Source organism: Oryctolagus cuniculus, chromosome 10, assembly GCF_964237555.1.
Source record: "Oryctolagus cuniculus chromosome 10, mOryCun1.1, whole genome shotgun sequence".
Classification (NCBI taxonomy): Eukaryota; Metazoa; Chordata; class Mammalia; order Lagomorpha; family Leporidae; genus Oryctolagus; species Oryctolagus cuniculus.
The window spans coordinates 97,085,262-97,100,409 of record NC_091441.1 but is presented as its reverse complement, the minus strand read 5'-3'; the positions used below and the strand labels follow the sequence as shown (position 1 = coordinate 97,100,409).

Sequence of the window (15,148 nt, the reverse complement as noted above, 5' to 3'; positions counted from 1 at the left end):
GCCAGCACCACAGGTGGAGGCCTAGTCCACTATCCCACAGTGCCAGCCCCTGAATGTAACAGCTTTAATTTCTGTGTTATTGTAATAATGCCAAATAAACTGCTTGTATACAAGATTTCTAAAGGCTGGATTAAATAAAAACAGCACAAATTTTATTGATCAAATGATAGAAACAGAAGTTACAAAGACAAAACCACAAACTGTTAGTCCACCTTCTATCCCAGAATTCAGCAAGTATATAAATTTTTAATTCCTACTATGTAGAAGCTTAGTTATCCAGAATGAAGACATCAGGTAAACACTAGTTTATGCTTATCTTGACCATTAAGATATTTTGATCTGCTTCTTGACTGTATCTGGTTATACTCCAAAACTTAACTCACATCTTGGAAGTTACAAAATACCATCTTTAACAATAGTACTTATTTTTTACTATTTTTATTTCTTAGATTTATTTATTTACTTGAAAGGCAGAGTTACACAGAGGCAGAAAAATACAGAGGGAAAAAGTCTCCCATCTGCTGGTTCACTCCCCAAATGGACAAAACAGCCAGAGCTGGGGGGATCTGAAACCAGGAGCCAGGAGCTTCTTCCAGGTCTCCCATGTGGGTGCAGGGGCCCAAGGGACTTGGGCTACCTTCTACTGCTTTCACAGGCCATAGCAGAAAGTTGGACTAGAAGTGGAGCAGCTGGGACTTGAACCGGCGTCCATATGAGATGTTAGCACTGCAGGCAGTGGCTTTACCTGCTATGCCACACACACATCCCTCATGTTTTTATTTTAAACTTATTTTTAATTGAAACAAAGGCAGCACAGCTGGACCAATCAAGTCCTTTTTTCCCCACTATTTTTCCCACACAAAAGTCTAGGAAATCTTTATTGATTTCTAGAAAGTACTATATCACTGAAAATTTATGAGAAGATGTATGAAAGGAGCCAAAACATACAGGAAACATCAAGTGTCACAGAGACTGATTAAAACATAGAATACAAACTGAATGATTTTAAAAAAAGCATCTGATTTTAACTTAGGATTCTCAGTTTACTTTTCTTGAAGCTATTTATTCTTTAGAATGTTCTGAATTTTTACGATGAATATTGGTTACCTGATCTCAATTTTTATATTAGTTCAAGATCTACTTATAAAAGGTGCATGAGCTTTGTTTTTGTCTGGAAAACAGAAAGCCCAAGAATATACTACATCACTAATTTTTGTAAGCTGTCATAAAAGAGAAAAAAATAAATCTGAAAAGGAAAAAGTCTTGGTAGAATATGGGTGTTGAGGAAAATATTACCATTTTTCTCTCATTTTCTCTTTTCTTATTGTAGTAAAGCACATATAAACTTGAACATCTTGACCATTTTAAAGTACATGGTTCACTGGTATTAAATACATCCATAGTGTTGTACCATCATCACCCCCATCCATCTCCAGAATCTTTTTGCATTGTAAAACTGACCCAACACATTAAACTTCTTGCTCCCGAGAATCACCATTTTAATTTGTTTCTATGATTTTTAAAATTTAAATAGCACCCATTATATGTGAAAGGCAGAGAAATATTCATTCACTGATTCATTCCTCAAATCCCTGCAGCAGCAAAGGCCAGGCCAGGCCGGGCTAAAGTCAGGAGCCAAGAACTCCAACCAGGTCTCCCATGTGAGTGATGGGGACCTGTTCCCTCTCAGTGTCTGCATTAGAAGAAAGTGTGAAGTGGAACCAGAACTCAAATTAGGTACCCCAGTGGGGTTTGAACCACTGTGCCAGATGTCTACGTCTGCCCCATCTTATGATTTCTGAGTATCTCACGTAGTAGAATCATACAGTATTGATCTTTTTGTGAGTGAGTTATTTCACTTAGCAAAACTTCTCAAGGTTTATTCATGTTATAGCACATACCAGAATTTCTTTCCTTTTAAAAAGTCTAGGGGCAGGCGCTGTGGCGTAGGGCTAAAGCCATTATTTGGCAGTGCCGGTATCCCATATGGACAGTGGTTCAAGTCCTGGCTGCTCCACTTCCAATCCAGCTCTCTCCTGTGGCCTGGGAAAGCACTAAAAGACAGCCCAAGTCCTTGGGCCCCTGCACCTGCGTGGAAAACCCAGAGAGGGCTCCTGGCTCCTGGCTTTGGCTCAGCGCAGCTCCAGCCAACTGAGGAATGAACCAGAGGATGGAAGACCTCTCTTTCTCCCTCTGTTTAACTCTGATTTTCAAATGGATGAATAAATCTTAAAAAAATTTTAAAAAAAAGTCTATTGCTGGGGCCAGAGGCATGGCGTAGTGGGCAAAGCCACCGCATGCAGCATCAGCATCCCATGTGGGCATCAGTTTGAGTCCCAGCTGTTCCACTTCCAAACCAGCTCCGCATTAATGACCTGGGAAAGCAATGGAGGATGGCCCAAGTGCTTGGTCCCTGCATCCACATGAGAAACCTGGAAAAAGTTCCTGGCTCCTGGCTTCAGACTGCCCCAGCTCCGGCCATTGTGGCCATCTGGGGAGTGAACCAGTGGATGGAAGATCTCACTCATTCTGTCTCTCTCTCTCTGTAACTCTGTCCTTCAAATAAATAAATAAATCTTAAACAAAAAAAATCTGGAGGATTGTTTTTTAAAAAAAATTCCATCATTCTGGGGCCAGCATTGTTGTGTAGTGGGTAAAACCACTACCTACAGCACCGGCATCCCTTATAGGCATTGGTTCAAATCCTGGCTGCTCCACTTCTGATACAGTTCCCTGCTAATGTACCTGGGAAAGCAGTGGAGGATGGCCCAATTCTTTGGGCCTCTGTACCCACATGGGAGACTCAAAAGAAGATCCTGGCTCCTGGCTTCGGTCTGGCAACCAGCCTTGGCTGTTACGGCCATTTGGGGAGTAAACCAGCGGATGGGAGATCTCTGTCTCTGTCTCTGTAACTCTGCCTTTCAAACAAGATTAAAAATAAACCTTAAAAAAAGTCTATTGCTTAGACATTTTGCTTATCTATTCATCTGCTCCATGTACCAGTTATTGTGAACAATGAGGTTCTCTTTCAGAACCTGATTCAAATTCCTTTTTTCCCCTGCTTTCAATTCTTTTGAGTATATATAAAGCAGTGATATATGAAAAGTGACGCTGTGACACAGCAGGTAAAGCCACTGCCAGCAGTGCCGGCATCCCATATGAGTACCGGTTCAAGTCCTGGCTGCCCCACTTCCGATCCAGCTCTCTGCTATAGCCTGGGAAAGCAGTAGAAGACGGCCTAAGTCCTTGGGCCCCTGCATCTGTGTGGGAGACCAGGAAGAAGCACCTGTGTAGGAGACCTTGAAGAAGCTCCTAGATCCTGGCTTTGGATCACTGCAGCTCCAGGCATTGCGGCCAACTGGGGAGTGAACTAGCGGATGGAAGACCTCTCTCTGCCTCTCCTTCTCTCTGTGTAACTCTCAAATAAATAAATCTTGAAAGGAAGGAAGGAAGGAAGGAAGGGAGGGAAGGAGGGAAGGTGGGAAGGAGGGAGAAAGAGATCTTTCATCTGCTGGTTCATGCCCCTAATGCCCACAACAGCCAGGGCTGGGCCAGGCTTAAGCTGGGAATCAGGAACACCATTCAGGTCTCCCACATGGGTAGCAAGAACCCAAGTACTTGAGCCATCACTTGCTGCCTCCCAGGTACATTAGCAGGAAGCTGCATTGGAAGCACAGACAAACCACTGCTCTGATAAGGGATATAGGCATGTTGATTTAACCCACTGTGCCACAACATCTGCTCTATGCTTCAATTTTTAAAATCTATTTATCTGAACGACACAGAGAGATAGAACAGAATTTCATCCATTGGTTCACTTCCCAACTGCCACTCAGGGAAGGCCAGGCTGAAGTCAGGAGCCCAGAACTCAATTCAGGTCCCCCACATGGGTAGCAGGGAGCCAAATACTTGAGCCATCATTTATTCGAAATCAAGAGCAGGGCTCGGATTTTTTTTTTTTAATAATTGTTTTATTTATTTCAAAGACAAGAGTTACAGAGAGAAGCAGAACCAGAGAGAGAGGTCTTCAATCCAGCTAGTACAGTCCCCAAATGACCAAAACAGCCAAAGCTAAAATGATTTGAAGCCAGGAGCCTCCTCCAGGTCTCCCACGTGGGTACAGGGGCCCAAGGATTTGGGCCATCTTGTACTGCCATCCCAGGCCACAGGAGACAGATGGATCGCAAGCGGAGCAGCTGAGACTCAAACCGGCGCCTATATGGGACACCGGTATTGCAGGCGGTGGCTTTACCCATTACACCACAGTGCCAGCCCCAGGCAACACCATTTTACATTGCTATTCCCAACAGAAAGGGTCCCAGTTTCTCCATATCCTTGCCAATATTTATTATTTTCTGGTTGTTCTTGTTGTTTTAGCCATCTTAACGGATATGAAGTAATATTTCATTATGGTTGGTTGGTTGGTTTCTTTCTTTTTTTTTTTTTTTTTTTTTTGGACAGGCAGAGTGGACAGTGAGAGAGACAGAGAAAGGTCTCCCTTTGCTGTTGGTTCACCCCCCAATGGCTGCTGCAGGTGGCGCACCGCGCTGATCTGAAGCCAGGAGCCAGGTACTTCTCCCGGTCTCCCATGTGGGTGCAGGGCCCAAGGACCTGGGCTATCCTCCACTGCACTCCCAGGTCACAGCAGAGAGTTGGTCTGGAAGAGGAGCAAGCAGGACAGAATCCAGTGCCCCAACCAGGACTAGAACCCGAGGTGCCGGCGCCACAGGCAGAGGATTAGCCTATTGAGCCGCGGCGCCGGCCGGTTTGTTTCTTTTTTCTTTTCTTTTTTTTTTTTTACAGGCAGAGTGGACAGTGAGAGAGAGAGACAGAGAAAAAGGTCTTCCTTTGCCATTGGTTCACCCTCCAATGGCCGCCGCGGCCGGCGCGCTGTGGCCAGCGCATCGCACTGATCCGAAGGCAGGAGCCAGGTGCTTCTCCTGGTCTCCCATGGGGTGCAGGTCCCAAGCACTTGGGCCATCCTCCACTGCACTCCCTGGCCACAGCAGAGAGCTGGCCTGGAAGAGGGGCAACCGGGACAGAAACCGGCGCCCCGACCGGGACTAGAACCCGGTGTGCCGGCGCCGCAAGGTGGATGATTAGCCTAGTGAGCCGCGGCGCCAGCCTGGTTTGTTTCTTAAGATTTGTTTTTTATTTGCTTTCCCAGGCACATTAGCAAGGAACTGGATTGGAAACAGAGTAGCTGGGACTCAAACCAGTGTTCATATGGGATGCCAGCATGGTAAGAGGCAACTTAACCCGTTGTACCATGACACTGGCCCCAATTAAAATACTAATAAAAGGTGCAAGTGAAAAGATTTTTGTACTTTGCTCAATTGTAAGACAAATGAACCATTAAAATCTGAGGTAAAAAGCATTCTTTAACCTTTAAAATCTTTATCCATTCTAGGAAAGAACATGTACATTCAGGCTCAATCACAAGAAATGGATGTATACTAAGTAAGCAGAGAGACCTTACCTGATCTGTTGTAGTGATATGGGCATTTTAATTTGCTGATAATAATCAGGGTATTTTTTCTTTGAAGGCAAATGGAAAAAGGGTTCAGCTATTAGCTGCCCCTGGTTATTCCGACAGCTTCTAACAGTGTCATAAAGCTGATAAAAAGGATTTGAAACATCCATAAAGGAAGTGATGCTCTCTGCTTCTGACTCTCCTTCTTCATAACGGGCAGCTGGAAAGACAAAAAAAAAAAAAAAAAAGTTTCTAAAAGGGGAAGAAAGAAATAAAGGACAGAAGAACGATAAAGCTTAACACCTTCCAGATTTAACTACGGATATTTAAAAGTAATTATGTTAAAAGAATAGCTTGTAACCTAAAGATAATGTTTAATACAACTACATGTTTAGAGAAATATTACACAAAAATAGAATGTTACAGTCTAAAAGTTAACACTGGTTTTAAAAAAACTGCAAATAATTTTAAACGTGCCTTCTTCAGAAACTTCGTGCTATGTTTGGACAAAGGGAGCAAGTAGCCATTCAGATATCTCAGAACTAAAGCAAGAATATCAAGTTTGGGATGCTATCAATTTAGACTGTGCTGATACTATCAGAGTTTAGCCTTAAGTCTCTGTGGTTTTACTCCACTGATCTAATAAGAAGAATGATATATTCCCTACTCAAAGTAATTTTGCGGTAGAAGCTAACCATAGAAACTCCCAAATAAAACACGTAATCCTTCCTACAGTAATGTAAGGCATATTGTTCATTTTCATGAATTTTATATCTTTTTCAAGATTTATTTATTTTGAAAGAATTAGAGAGAGAAAGGGGGAGAGAAACAAAGCTTGACCGACTTTCCATTCACTAGTTTGCTCCCCAGATGGCCACCATGGCCAGTGCTGGGCCAGGTCAGAGCCAGAAGCTTTCATACAAGTGTCCCAGTTGGGTGGCAGAGGCCCAAACACCTGGGCCATCTTCCTCTGCTTTTCCCAGGCCATTGGTAGGGAGCTGGGTCAGAAGTAGAGCAGCTGGGACACAAACCAGTACCCATATGGGATGCCAGCAACACAAGTGGCAGCTTTACCTGCTATGCCATGTCAACCCCTTCCCTGGATTCTTATAACAGTATCTAAGAACTATGAATTTTCTTGATGAATCAGAATAACCATAATTGTTATGTACTCCTAGGTAAGAACATTACTAAGTAGTTGTCTGTTCTGGGCCAGTGTCATGTGTAAGCACCAGTCTCAGGTAATACTAACACTGCCTAGGAAGGCACAGGAAGATGGCCCAAGCAGAACCTCTGCCACTCATGTGGGAGACCAGGATGGAGTTCCTGGCTTGTGGTTTTAGCTTTGTCCAAATCTGGTTTTTGCAGTCATCTGGGGAGTGAACCAGCAGATGAAAGATTCTTTCTGTCCCTCCCTCTGTAGCACTCCCTTTCAAATAAATAAACAGATCTTAAAAACAACAGATTTTGTAAAAAATACGAAACAATTAATTTGGTATGTCATGGTCTAATTACAAAATCATATTGTATGCTAGAATAATTCAACACATAAAAAATACCTATAGTAAAAGGAAATCACATATTGTGGTATCATACTTAAGAGAAGACAAAGAAATCAAACATACCTTAATAGCTATGGGTTATGTTTTTTTTTTTAATAAATTAACTGTGTTTACACTGATTTCTGGTGCCTAATATTGTCTACCGGCCACTGAAATGCCAATTTACCACACTGCTCTGAATGTAACTTCTATCTAACTTTAAACCATAAGCTCTGGTCAAGGAAGATGCTGGACCCCAGTGGAAACAGAAGCCAATGGATCGAAAACCTAACATGATACAGATTTCTTTCTGAGATTTCTTAACAGTTTCACAGGTATTCACTATTTATTATTATAGTTTTTTTTTTTTTTTTAAGATTTATTTATTTATTTGAAAGAGTTACAAAGAAAGAGAAGGGGCAGGGAGAGGTCTTCCACCTGCTGGTTCACTCCCTAGTTGGCCACAATGGCTGGAGCTATGCAGATCCAAGGCCAGGATCCAGGAGCTTCTTTCAGGTCTCCCACATGGATGCAGGGGCCCAAGCAACTGGGCCATCTTCTACTGCTTTCCCAAGCCATAGCATAGAGCTGGATTTGATGTGGAACAGCCAGGACTCGAACTGGCGCCCATATGGGATGCTGGCACTGCAGGCAGCTTTTCACTCACTACACCACAGCGCCGGCCTCTTATAGGTTTTAAACTGGGATCTACTATATTATCAAAACACTTGTGTTTGCAAAAGTATTTATTTCCCCAGATATGAGCTTTAACACAAAAGAAAGCAATAAGCTTTTGGTAAATCACACAACCAAATAGTACATTTTCCAAGAACCAATAACTCCAGGCTAGACCAGTCACTGCAATTTCCCTTAGCCAGAAGGAGCCATTCAGAAGGTATTTAATTCATCACATCCTAATACCTACCAGCTAACGCAGCATCCTCTTCACTTTCTGAGCCATACTGAAGTGCCATGGTAATTGCAGATAAACGACCCCCTTGGACTGTTCTTTTATTACTACAAGGAAAAACAAACAATTCTCAGACAGGAAATGGTATAATAATTTGGTTACTACATAAAAAATATGAACTGCTAACAAAACATTAATAGAAAACTAATATCTATTCAACCGCCTCCTGTGATTAATATTGTGCTTAATATTTCCCACAATTAATCTTAGCCAAGAAAAGTATTTTTTTTCCTCTCCGAAATGAAGGAGTGCTGATAGCCTAGAAAAATAAAGAAGCTACTTACAATTTACTTTTTGAGTGCAGTATAACATTCCTTACGCCCTACTTTATGGAAAATAATTACTCATTCACAGTTACTGCTTATTCTCTGCTAAGATTCTCATATGGACACAAAACCTTCTAGTTTTATTGGTAACTTCACACATTTTATTGGTAACTATACACAAGGCTTTAGCATTGTCTGAAGTGAGTGGGCCTGCTCTATGAGGGTCCTTTAAAACATTTATGGAAAATGGAATGAGGTAAGTTTGGAGTGGGTGTTTGGTCTAGCAACCCACATGCTCATGGCCCATTTCAGAGTGCCTCGGTTTAAGTACCGGCTTTGGCTTTGATTCTAGCTTTCTGCTAGTGCAGACCCTGGGAGGCAGCCGGTGAAGGCTCAGGTAGCTGGGTTCCTGCTATGCATTAGGAGAGTTATGGGCTCCCAGCTCCCAGTCTGGCCCAGATTTGACCACGGAAGGCATTCTGGGAGTGAAACAGTGGATGGAAGTTGTCTTTTTGCCTCTCAAAATAGGGGGAAAAAAAAGCTTACTTTATTGCAAAAAAATCTGAAACGCATGCATAGTTTCTCATAATACACATTTCTACTTACTTTTTAAAAACCACCCATAGCACTTCAATCTTTTAAATAAAGCATTTGATAACAAACCCCATAATAATCTAAGTATATCCAAAAATATTACTTCCAAATAGCTATCAGGCAAACATCAGTATGCCTATCCTTACACACGGGTTAGCTCTCAGACAAAACACTCTTTTCTCACCGGTAATACTTGCTGGCGGGGTTTCTGTCCTCACTAAGGCTGCCTTTACTGTGCGCAGGACCTGTCAGCCTGGTTGTACCCAAACTTGATGGAGTCCTATCCAGAGATAAGACAAGATAGTTCAGAAGCTTGATAGCTGAAATCAGAATGTTGGGTAAACAAAAGGAAGACAACTATTTTCTTCTTTTCTAAATAGAAATGCTAAAATATTCTGAACCTCTACTACACAGCAGGTTCTACTCCAGGTCATGGGGAAGCTGGAGAAAACGGACCAGGACCAGTCCTATGGGTTACAAGAGAACCTAGGGCAGAAACAAATCTCAGACTCAAAAGAAACTTTGAAAGTGGTCAGCCAATCTTCCCATTTCAGGTAGGAGAAAACAAAATCCCAGAATTAAGACTTGTTAGGACCAGCGCTGTGGCCTAGCAGATAAAACTACCACCTGCAGTGGCGGCACCTCACATAGGCACCAGTTCAAGTCCCGGCTGCTCCACTTCCAATCCAGCTCTCTGCTCTGGCCTGAGAAAGCAGTAGAAGACGGTCCAAGTGCTTGGGCCCCTGCACCTGCATAGGGGACCCAGAAGAAGCTCCTGGCTCCTGGCTTTGGATTGGAACAGCTCTGGCTGTTGTGGCCATCTGGGGAGTGAACTAGTGCATGGAAGACCCCCTCCCCCTCTCTGCCTCTGCCTCTCTGTAACACTTTCAAACAAATAAATAAATAAATCTTTAAAAAAATTTTACATATATTTTAACCTACCTTATTCGAAGACTTGACTTTGCCATCTCATGATGTTCAATTTCTGCCTTTTTCATATAAAATATTTTTTTAATTGAATTTGCATCCTGTCAAGATAAAATTATCAAATTTTTTAAAAAGAACTGAAAAAAGGAGTTTAAAATATTCTCATTCATGCATTGGGCATTTTCTATGGTGCTCTTTGTGTAAGCACCAGACTTCCTCTCAATATCCACAAACTTGCATCCTCTAACCTTTCCACAAGCTTCTAAAACATATTCATAAAGATGTCCACAATTAAAAGTTAAAATGTTCTGCATCCTTTTATAATTAGTCAAGTAATATGTAAATAAAGATCTAATGATAAAACACAACGAATTTTATTTGTATACACTGACCTACATGTTGAAACAAAGTTGTACTTCTAGATTAAAGACTATGCACATGGAGCTGGCACTGTGGCGCAATAGGTTAATCCTCTGCCTGAGGCGCCAGTATCCCATATGGGGGCTGGTTCTAGTCCTGGCTGCTCCTCTTCTGATCCAGCTCTCTGCTATGGTCTGGGAAAGCAGTAGAAGATGGCCCAAATCCTTGGGCCCCTGCACCCACGTGGGAGACGGGGAGGAAGCACCTGGCTCCTGGCTTCAGATCGGCGTAGCTCAGGCCATTGTGGCCTTCTGGGGAGTGAACCAGCGGACAGACAGACCTTTCTTTCTGTCTCTCCCTTTCACTGGTAGCTCTACCTCTCAAAAAAAAAAAAAAAAAAAGGCTATGCACATAGATTTTGGACGAATTTACTCACTTAAATAGCAGCATATTAACATATCAAATCAAAAGTTTCTCTTCTCTTTGGAATGAGATTCAGGGAAAATTAGATCAAAAGTAAAATTCTTAATCAACAATTAGTACTGTACTATGAAAATATCTCATCAAGGACTGAAAATACAAGGACCCTAGAATTCATTATTGATTTTCAAAATTTCTTAAAAGACAAATGATAAAAGTTAATATTAACTTCCAAAAATTAGTAGCAATTTTGAGCACTGGAGTCAGCATTCAGAAAGTCCAAATGGTTTTACCACCAAAAGGTCTTCTGAGTACCCTTTGCTAAGAATCTCAAAATGATATATGTATGATTAATTGAAGCCATTTCTATAAGCAACTATTCAATAACAAAACTTCTGAAAGGAAATCAGAAGAGAATGAAGCAGTCATTTTATATTGTGAATTATACCACACATTACTATTTATATTTACAAAGTTTAAATACCGGGACTAAATCAATATTTAACAAAAAAAAAAAAAAAAAAAAAAAAAAAAAAAAAAAAAAAAAGGAACAAAAACTAACCTTGCCTGGCATAAGAAAAGACTTTTAGATGAATGGAGTAGAGCCAAGAATCCAAAAACAAACCCATATACCTATGGTCAACTGATTTCCAATAAGGGTGCCAAGACAGTTTAATGCGGGAAGGAATAGTATTTTCAATGTATGGCACTGGAATGATATCCTATGAAAAGAATGAATTTGGATTCCTTCCTTAACTACAGAAAAAGAAATTCAAACTGGGCTAAAGATCAGAATATAAGGGCTAAACTAAAACATTCTTGGAAGAAAACCTTGGGGGCCGGCCCCGGGGCACACTTGGCTAATCCTCCACCTGCAGTGCCAGTACCCCAGGTTCTAGTTCCAGTTGGGGCACCAGGTACTAGTCCCAGTTGCTCCTCTTCCAATCCAGCTCTCTGCTGTGGCCCGGGAGGGCAGCGGAGGATGGCCCAAGTGCTTGGGTCCCTGCACCCGCATGGGAGACCAGGAAGAAGCACCCGGCTCCTGGCTTTGGATCAGCGGAGTACTGGCCGTAGCGGCCATTAGGGGAGTGAACCAATGGAAGGAAGACCTTTCTCTCTGTCTCTCTCTCACTGTCTATAACTCTCTCTGTGTGTGTGTCTCTCTCTCTCTCTCACTGTCTAACTCCGCCTGGCCGGGAAAAAAAAAAAAAAAAAAAGGAAGAAGAAGAAGAAAACCTTGGGTTAGGCAATGCTTTCTTTGATGTGACACTTAATACACAAGCAACCGAAAAAAATAGACAAACTGGACTTCATCAAATATAAAAAAAACTTTTGTGTGTCAAAGGACAATATCATGAAATTAAAAAGAATAGGTGTGTTTGAAAATCACATATCTGATAATATCCAGAATATATACAGAACTGTTACAAGTAAAAAATAACAAGTAACCTAATTTAAAATTTGAAAATGGGCAAAGGACTTGAACAGCCATTTCTCCAAATACATACAAATAGCCAATATGCACAACAAAAGATGTTTAGCATCATCAATCATTATAGAAATGCAAATCAAAACGACAATAACATACTACTTCACACCCACTAGCATGCATAGAATAAAATAAAAACAAAAATGAAAACAAGGGTTGGTGAGCATGTGAAGAAACTTCAACAGTTTTACATCACTGGTGGAAATTTAAAATGTATTGAGCCGGCACTGTGGCATGGCAGGTAAAACTGCCATCTGCAGTGCCACCATCCCATAATGGGTGCCGGTTTGAATCCTGGCTGCTCCACTTCCAGCTCTGCTATGGCCTGGGAGAGCAGTAGAAGATGGCCCAAGTCTTTGGGCCCTGTACCCGCATCAGAGACCTGAAAGAAGTTCTTGACTCCTGGCTTTGGATTGGCACAGCTCTGCCTGTTGTGGCCATTTGGGGAGTGAACCAATGGATGGAAGACCGCTCCACCCCGCCTCTCAAATAAATAAATGAATCTTTAAAAAAATATTACTTAGCAATACAAAGAATAGAGTACTGGCACAGGATACAACATGGATGAATTTTGAAAACATGAAGAAATCGATACCACATACTGTATGAGTCTATCTCTATGAAATATCCAGAAAAGCAAACATGCAGATCATAGGTGGCTGCTTAGGACTTGGGGGGAAATGAAGAGTGATGGCTAATTGCTCCAGGTAATGGATGTGCAATTTTGGAAATATACTGTAAACCATTAAATTGTGGATTTTAAAGGAGTGAAATGTATGGTTTTTGAATTATATATCAATAAAGTAGTTCTATAAAAATGATTGACCCTAAATTAGAATATACAGATATAAAAATGGCATCAAAAAACTAACCTTGAATACTTGAGAACCAGGTTCATTATATGTTTTGGCATTTTTTGCTAGGAGATCTATATCTTTGGCCATTGCATGAATACTTTTGTAGCTTCCATTCTATAGCAAACAACAAAATACAGCAATCCCTCTTAGTAAGAGTTAATCAGTATAACCTCTGCAAAAAAAAAAGAACTCCACGTATTTTTAAGTTGTCAACATATTCCAAGATTCTGGAAAGTAATTACATAAACTATGTCATCAAGTCATTTCGCTTTTGCAGACTGTTACTACTACTCATTTACAAATAATTTGTTGCTATACATAATATTTTCATTAAAAATGAAGTTTTTAAAAATCCAACAAGGTAAAAAAGTTTTATTTAGCAAACACAAAGTGCTTATGATGTGCCAAGAATTGTTCTAAGTGCTTTATAATACTAAATCATTAAGGTGTGCTTTAGAGTGGGAAGTAAAACTCCTTCTAATTATCCGGACCAGTCAAGAACAGAGGCTACCATTTTGTAACTACCTATTGTGAGCTGTCACATCCTAAAGCTCATTCAGTCCAAAATAACCCAGGGGTATTCCTACTTTCCTCAATTTAAAAGGCAATGAAGGAGGGAGACACTCTTGGGAAAAGATACACATGACGAATGATAAAAAGTACACAATGAAGAAGACATGCTCAAGTGAGACTGAAGAAACCAAAATGAGTGAAGTGGAGGGTGGGGGAATTGTAGAACCATAAGCATAAGTTGCAAAGACAGAGGAAGGACAAGGGAGGCAGGATCCAGGGAGCCAGGCAAAGGAGAGTAATGGGTTACTTGTTAAGTGGGACCACCCAGCACCTGAGCGTCCTGATTTGGAGTGAATGCTAGGCACAGGTGACAGGGAAAATCCTACCTCCAATGAGAAAGTCAATGAGAGAAGGCTGCTGGCAAACCAGCCAGGGGAAAGGGAAACAATCACACATCAGCAAGTTCATGCTCTGGGCACTTGAGACTAAGACAACTGCCAGGGACTGACAGCAATTCATTCCTGACTTCTGCAGAGGAAAAAAGTCTGGCAGTGGAACAGCAAGCTTTCAGGGCCCACAGGGCCCACAGGGGAAAAGGACAGTAACAGCTACAGCTAATGCCTTGATGTCTCAGAGTTCTGCCCAATTTCCAAAGAATAGTTCCTTAGCCTGTAAAGAAATATGGCTGCAACCAGAGACAAAGGAAGGAAAGTGGACTCCTGACACTAACCTTGCAAAGTGGCTGCTCCCCTCTGGCCGCTGCAGCCAATTGGGGAGTGAACCAGAGGATGGAAGACCTCTCTCTCTCTCTCTCTGCCTCTCCTCTCTGCGTAAACCTGACTTCCAAATAAATAAAATAAATCTTAAAAAAAAAAGGGGGGGGGGGGAGATGCTCCCAGTTACCTGGTGAAGCAGCTGCGCATGGTTATCTTGTCTAGAGAGGGAAGATGTCCTAAGCTCTGCCTTCAGTAACTCCAGGCATAAATCTATCCTACAAATCTGCCCCACGTATCTCTTTTAAGTCTACCGGACCAATCGACTGACTGACCGACCACTGAAGTGTGGTCCTGATCAAGTAAGCTAAGATTTAAGCCCACCAATGCTGTAATGGTTAAGTTATGATGCTAATGAACCTATAAATACTGTAAGAAATTTGATTTTGATGCTCAGTTCTCAGGAAATGATTCCCACTGAGCCTGCTGGCGTTAACAAACTGCTTTCGCTTCTGCACTGTCTCTGGTGCCTGTTTGAATGAACAAACTTTTCCCACTCCAGGTTTCTGTAACAAGTGTACCATCCCAACAATTCTGATCTATCTGATACCCTTTTCATAAATTTCTGTCCTGCTTCAGACAGAGTTACTGCTGAGTGGTATAAGGAACTGCAACATTAGAAAACAAGTGACGTAAGTCTAGGCAGTGGAAAGGCAGGAAAGCAGCCAAGGTCAGGAAAGAAGGTGTAGGATGGACGAGATGAAAGCTTTGCACCAGAAAGGCAGGAAGACTATTCCAATAATTTGGAGATTAGAGGACAAGGATTCTGATCAGGGTGATGGAAAAACAAACAAACCAAACAAAACATCCCTGGGACTTCGTGAGGGAAGAAAGGACAACATAAGGTAAGAGAAGTCAGAGAGAGAAAACTGGGGCTGAGGCAGTTCTGTTTAAAGATCTGATTTGATTCTCAGTATTACGAAAACATTACACTTCAGGGATTTACTAGATCTGGGTCATTCTCA

The 15,148-nt window shown here is 41.7% G+C and overlaps 1 protein-coding gene across 49 annotated transcripts in view; it reads right to left on the bottom strand.

The window, feature by feature from the left end:
- The window catches only part of PBRM1 (polybromo 1), a 134,873-nt gene that overhangs the window by 79,076 nt on the left and 40,649 nt on the right, over positions 1-15,148 (bottom strand). For all 49 annotated transcript variants that reach the window (XM_008260786.4, XM_051851571.2, XM_002713243.5 and 46 more), the window contains 5 exons: positions 12,913-13,011; positions 9,787-9,872; positions 9,029-9,124; positions 7,940-8,031; positions 5,480-5,693 (listed from right to left, as the gene is read on the bottom strand). In XM_008260786.4, the coding sequence (XP_008259008.1) occupies positions 5,480-5,693; positions 7,940-8,031; positions 9,029-9,124; positions 9,787-9,872; positions 12,913-13,011 (587 nt within the window). The remainder of the gene's footprint in view (positions 1-5,479; positions 5,694-7,939; positions 8,032-9,028; positions 9,125-9,786; positions 9,873-12,912; positions 13,012-15,148) is intronic.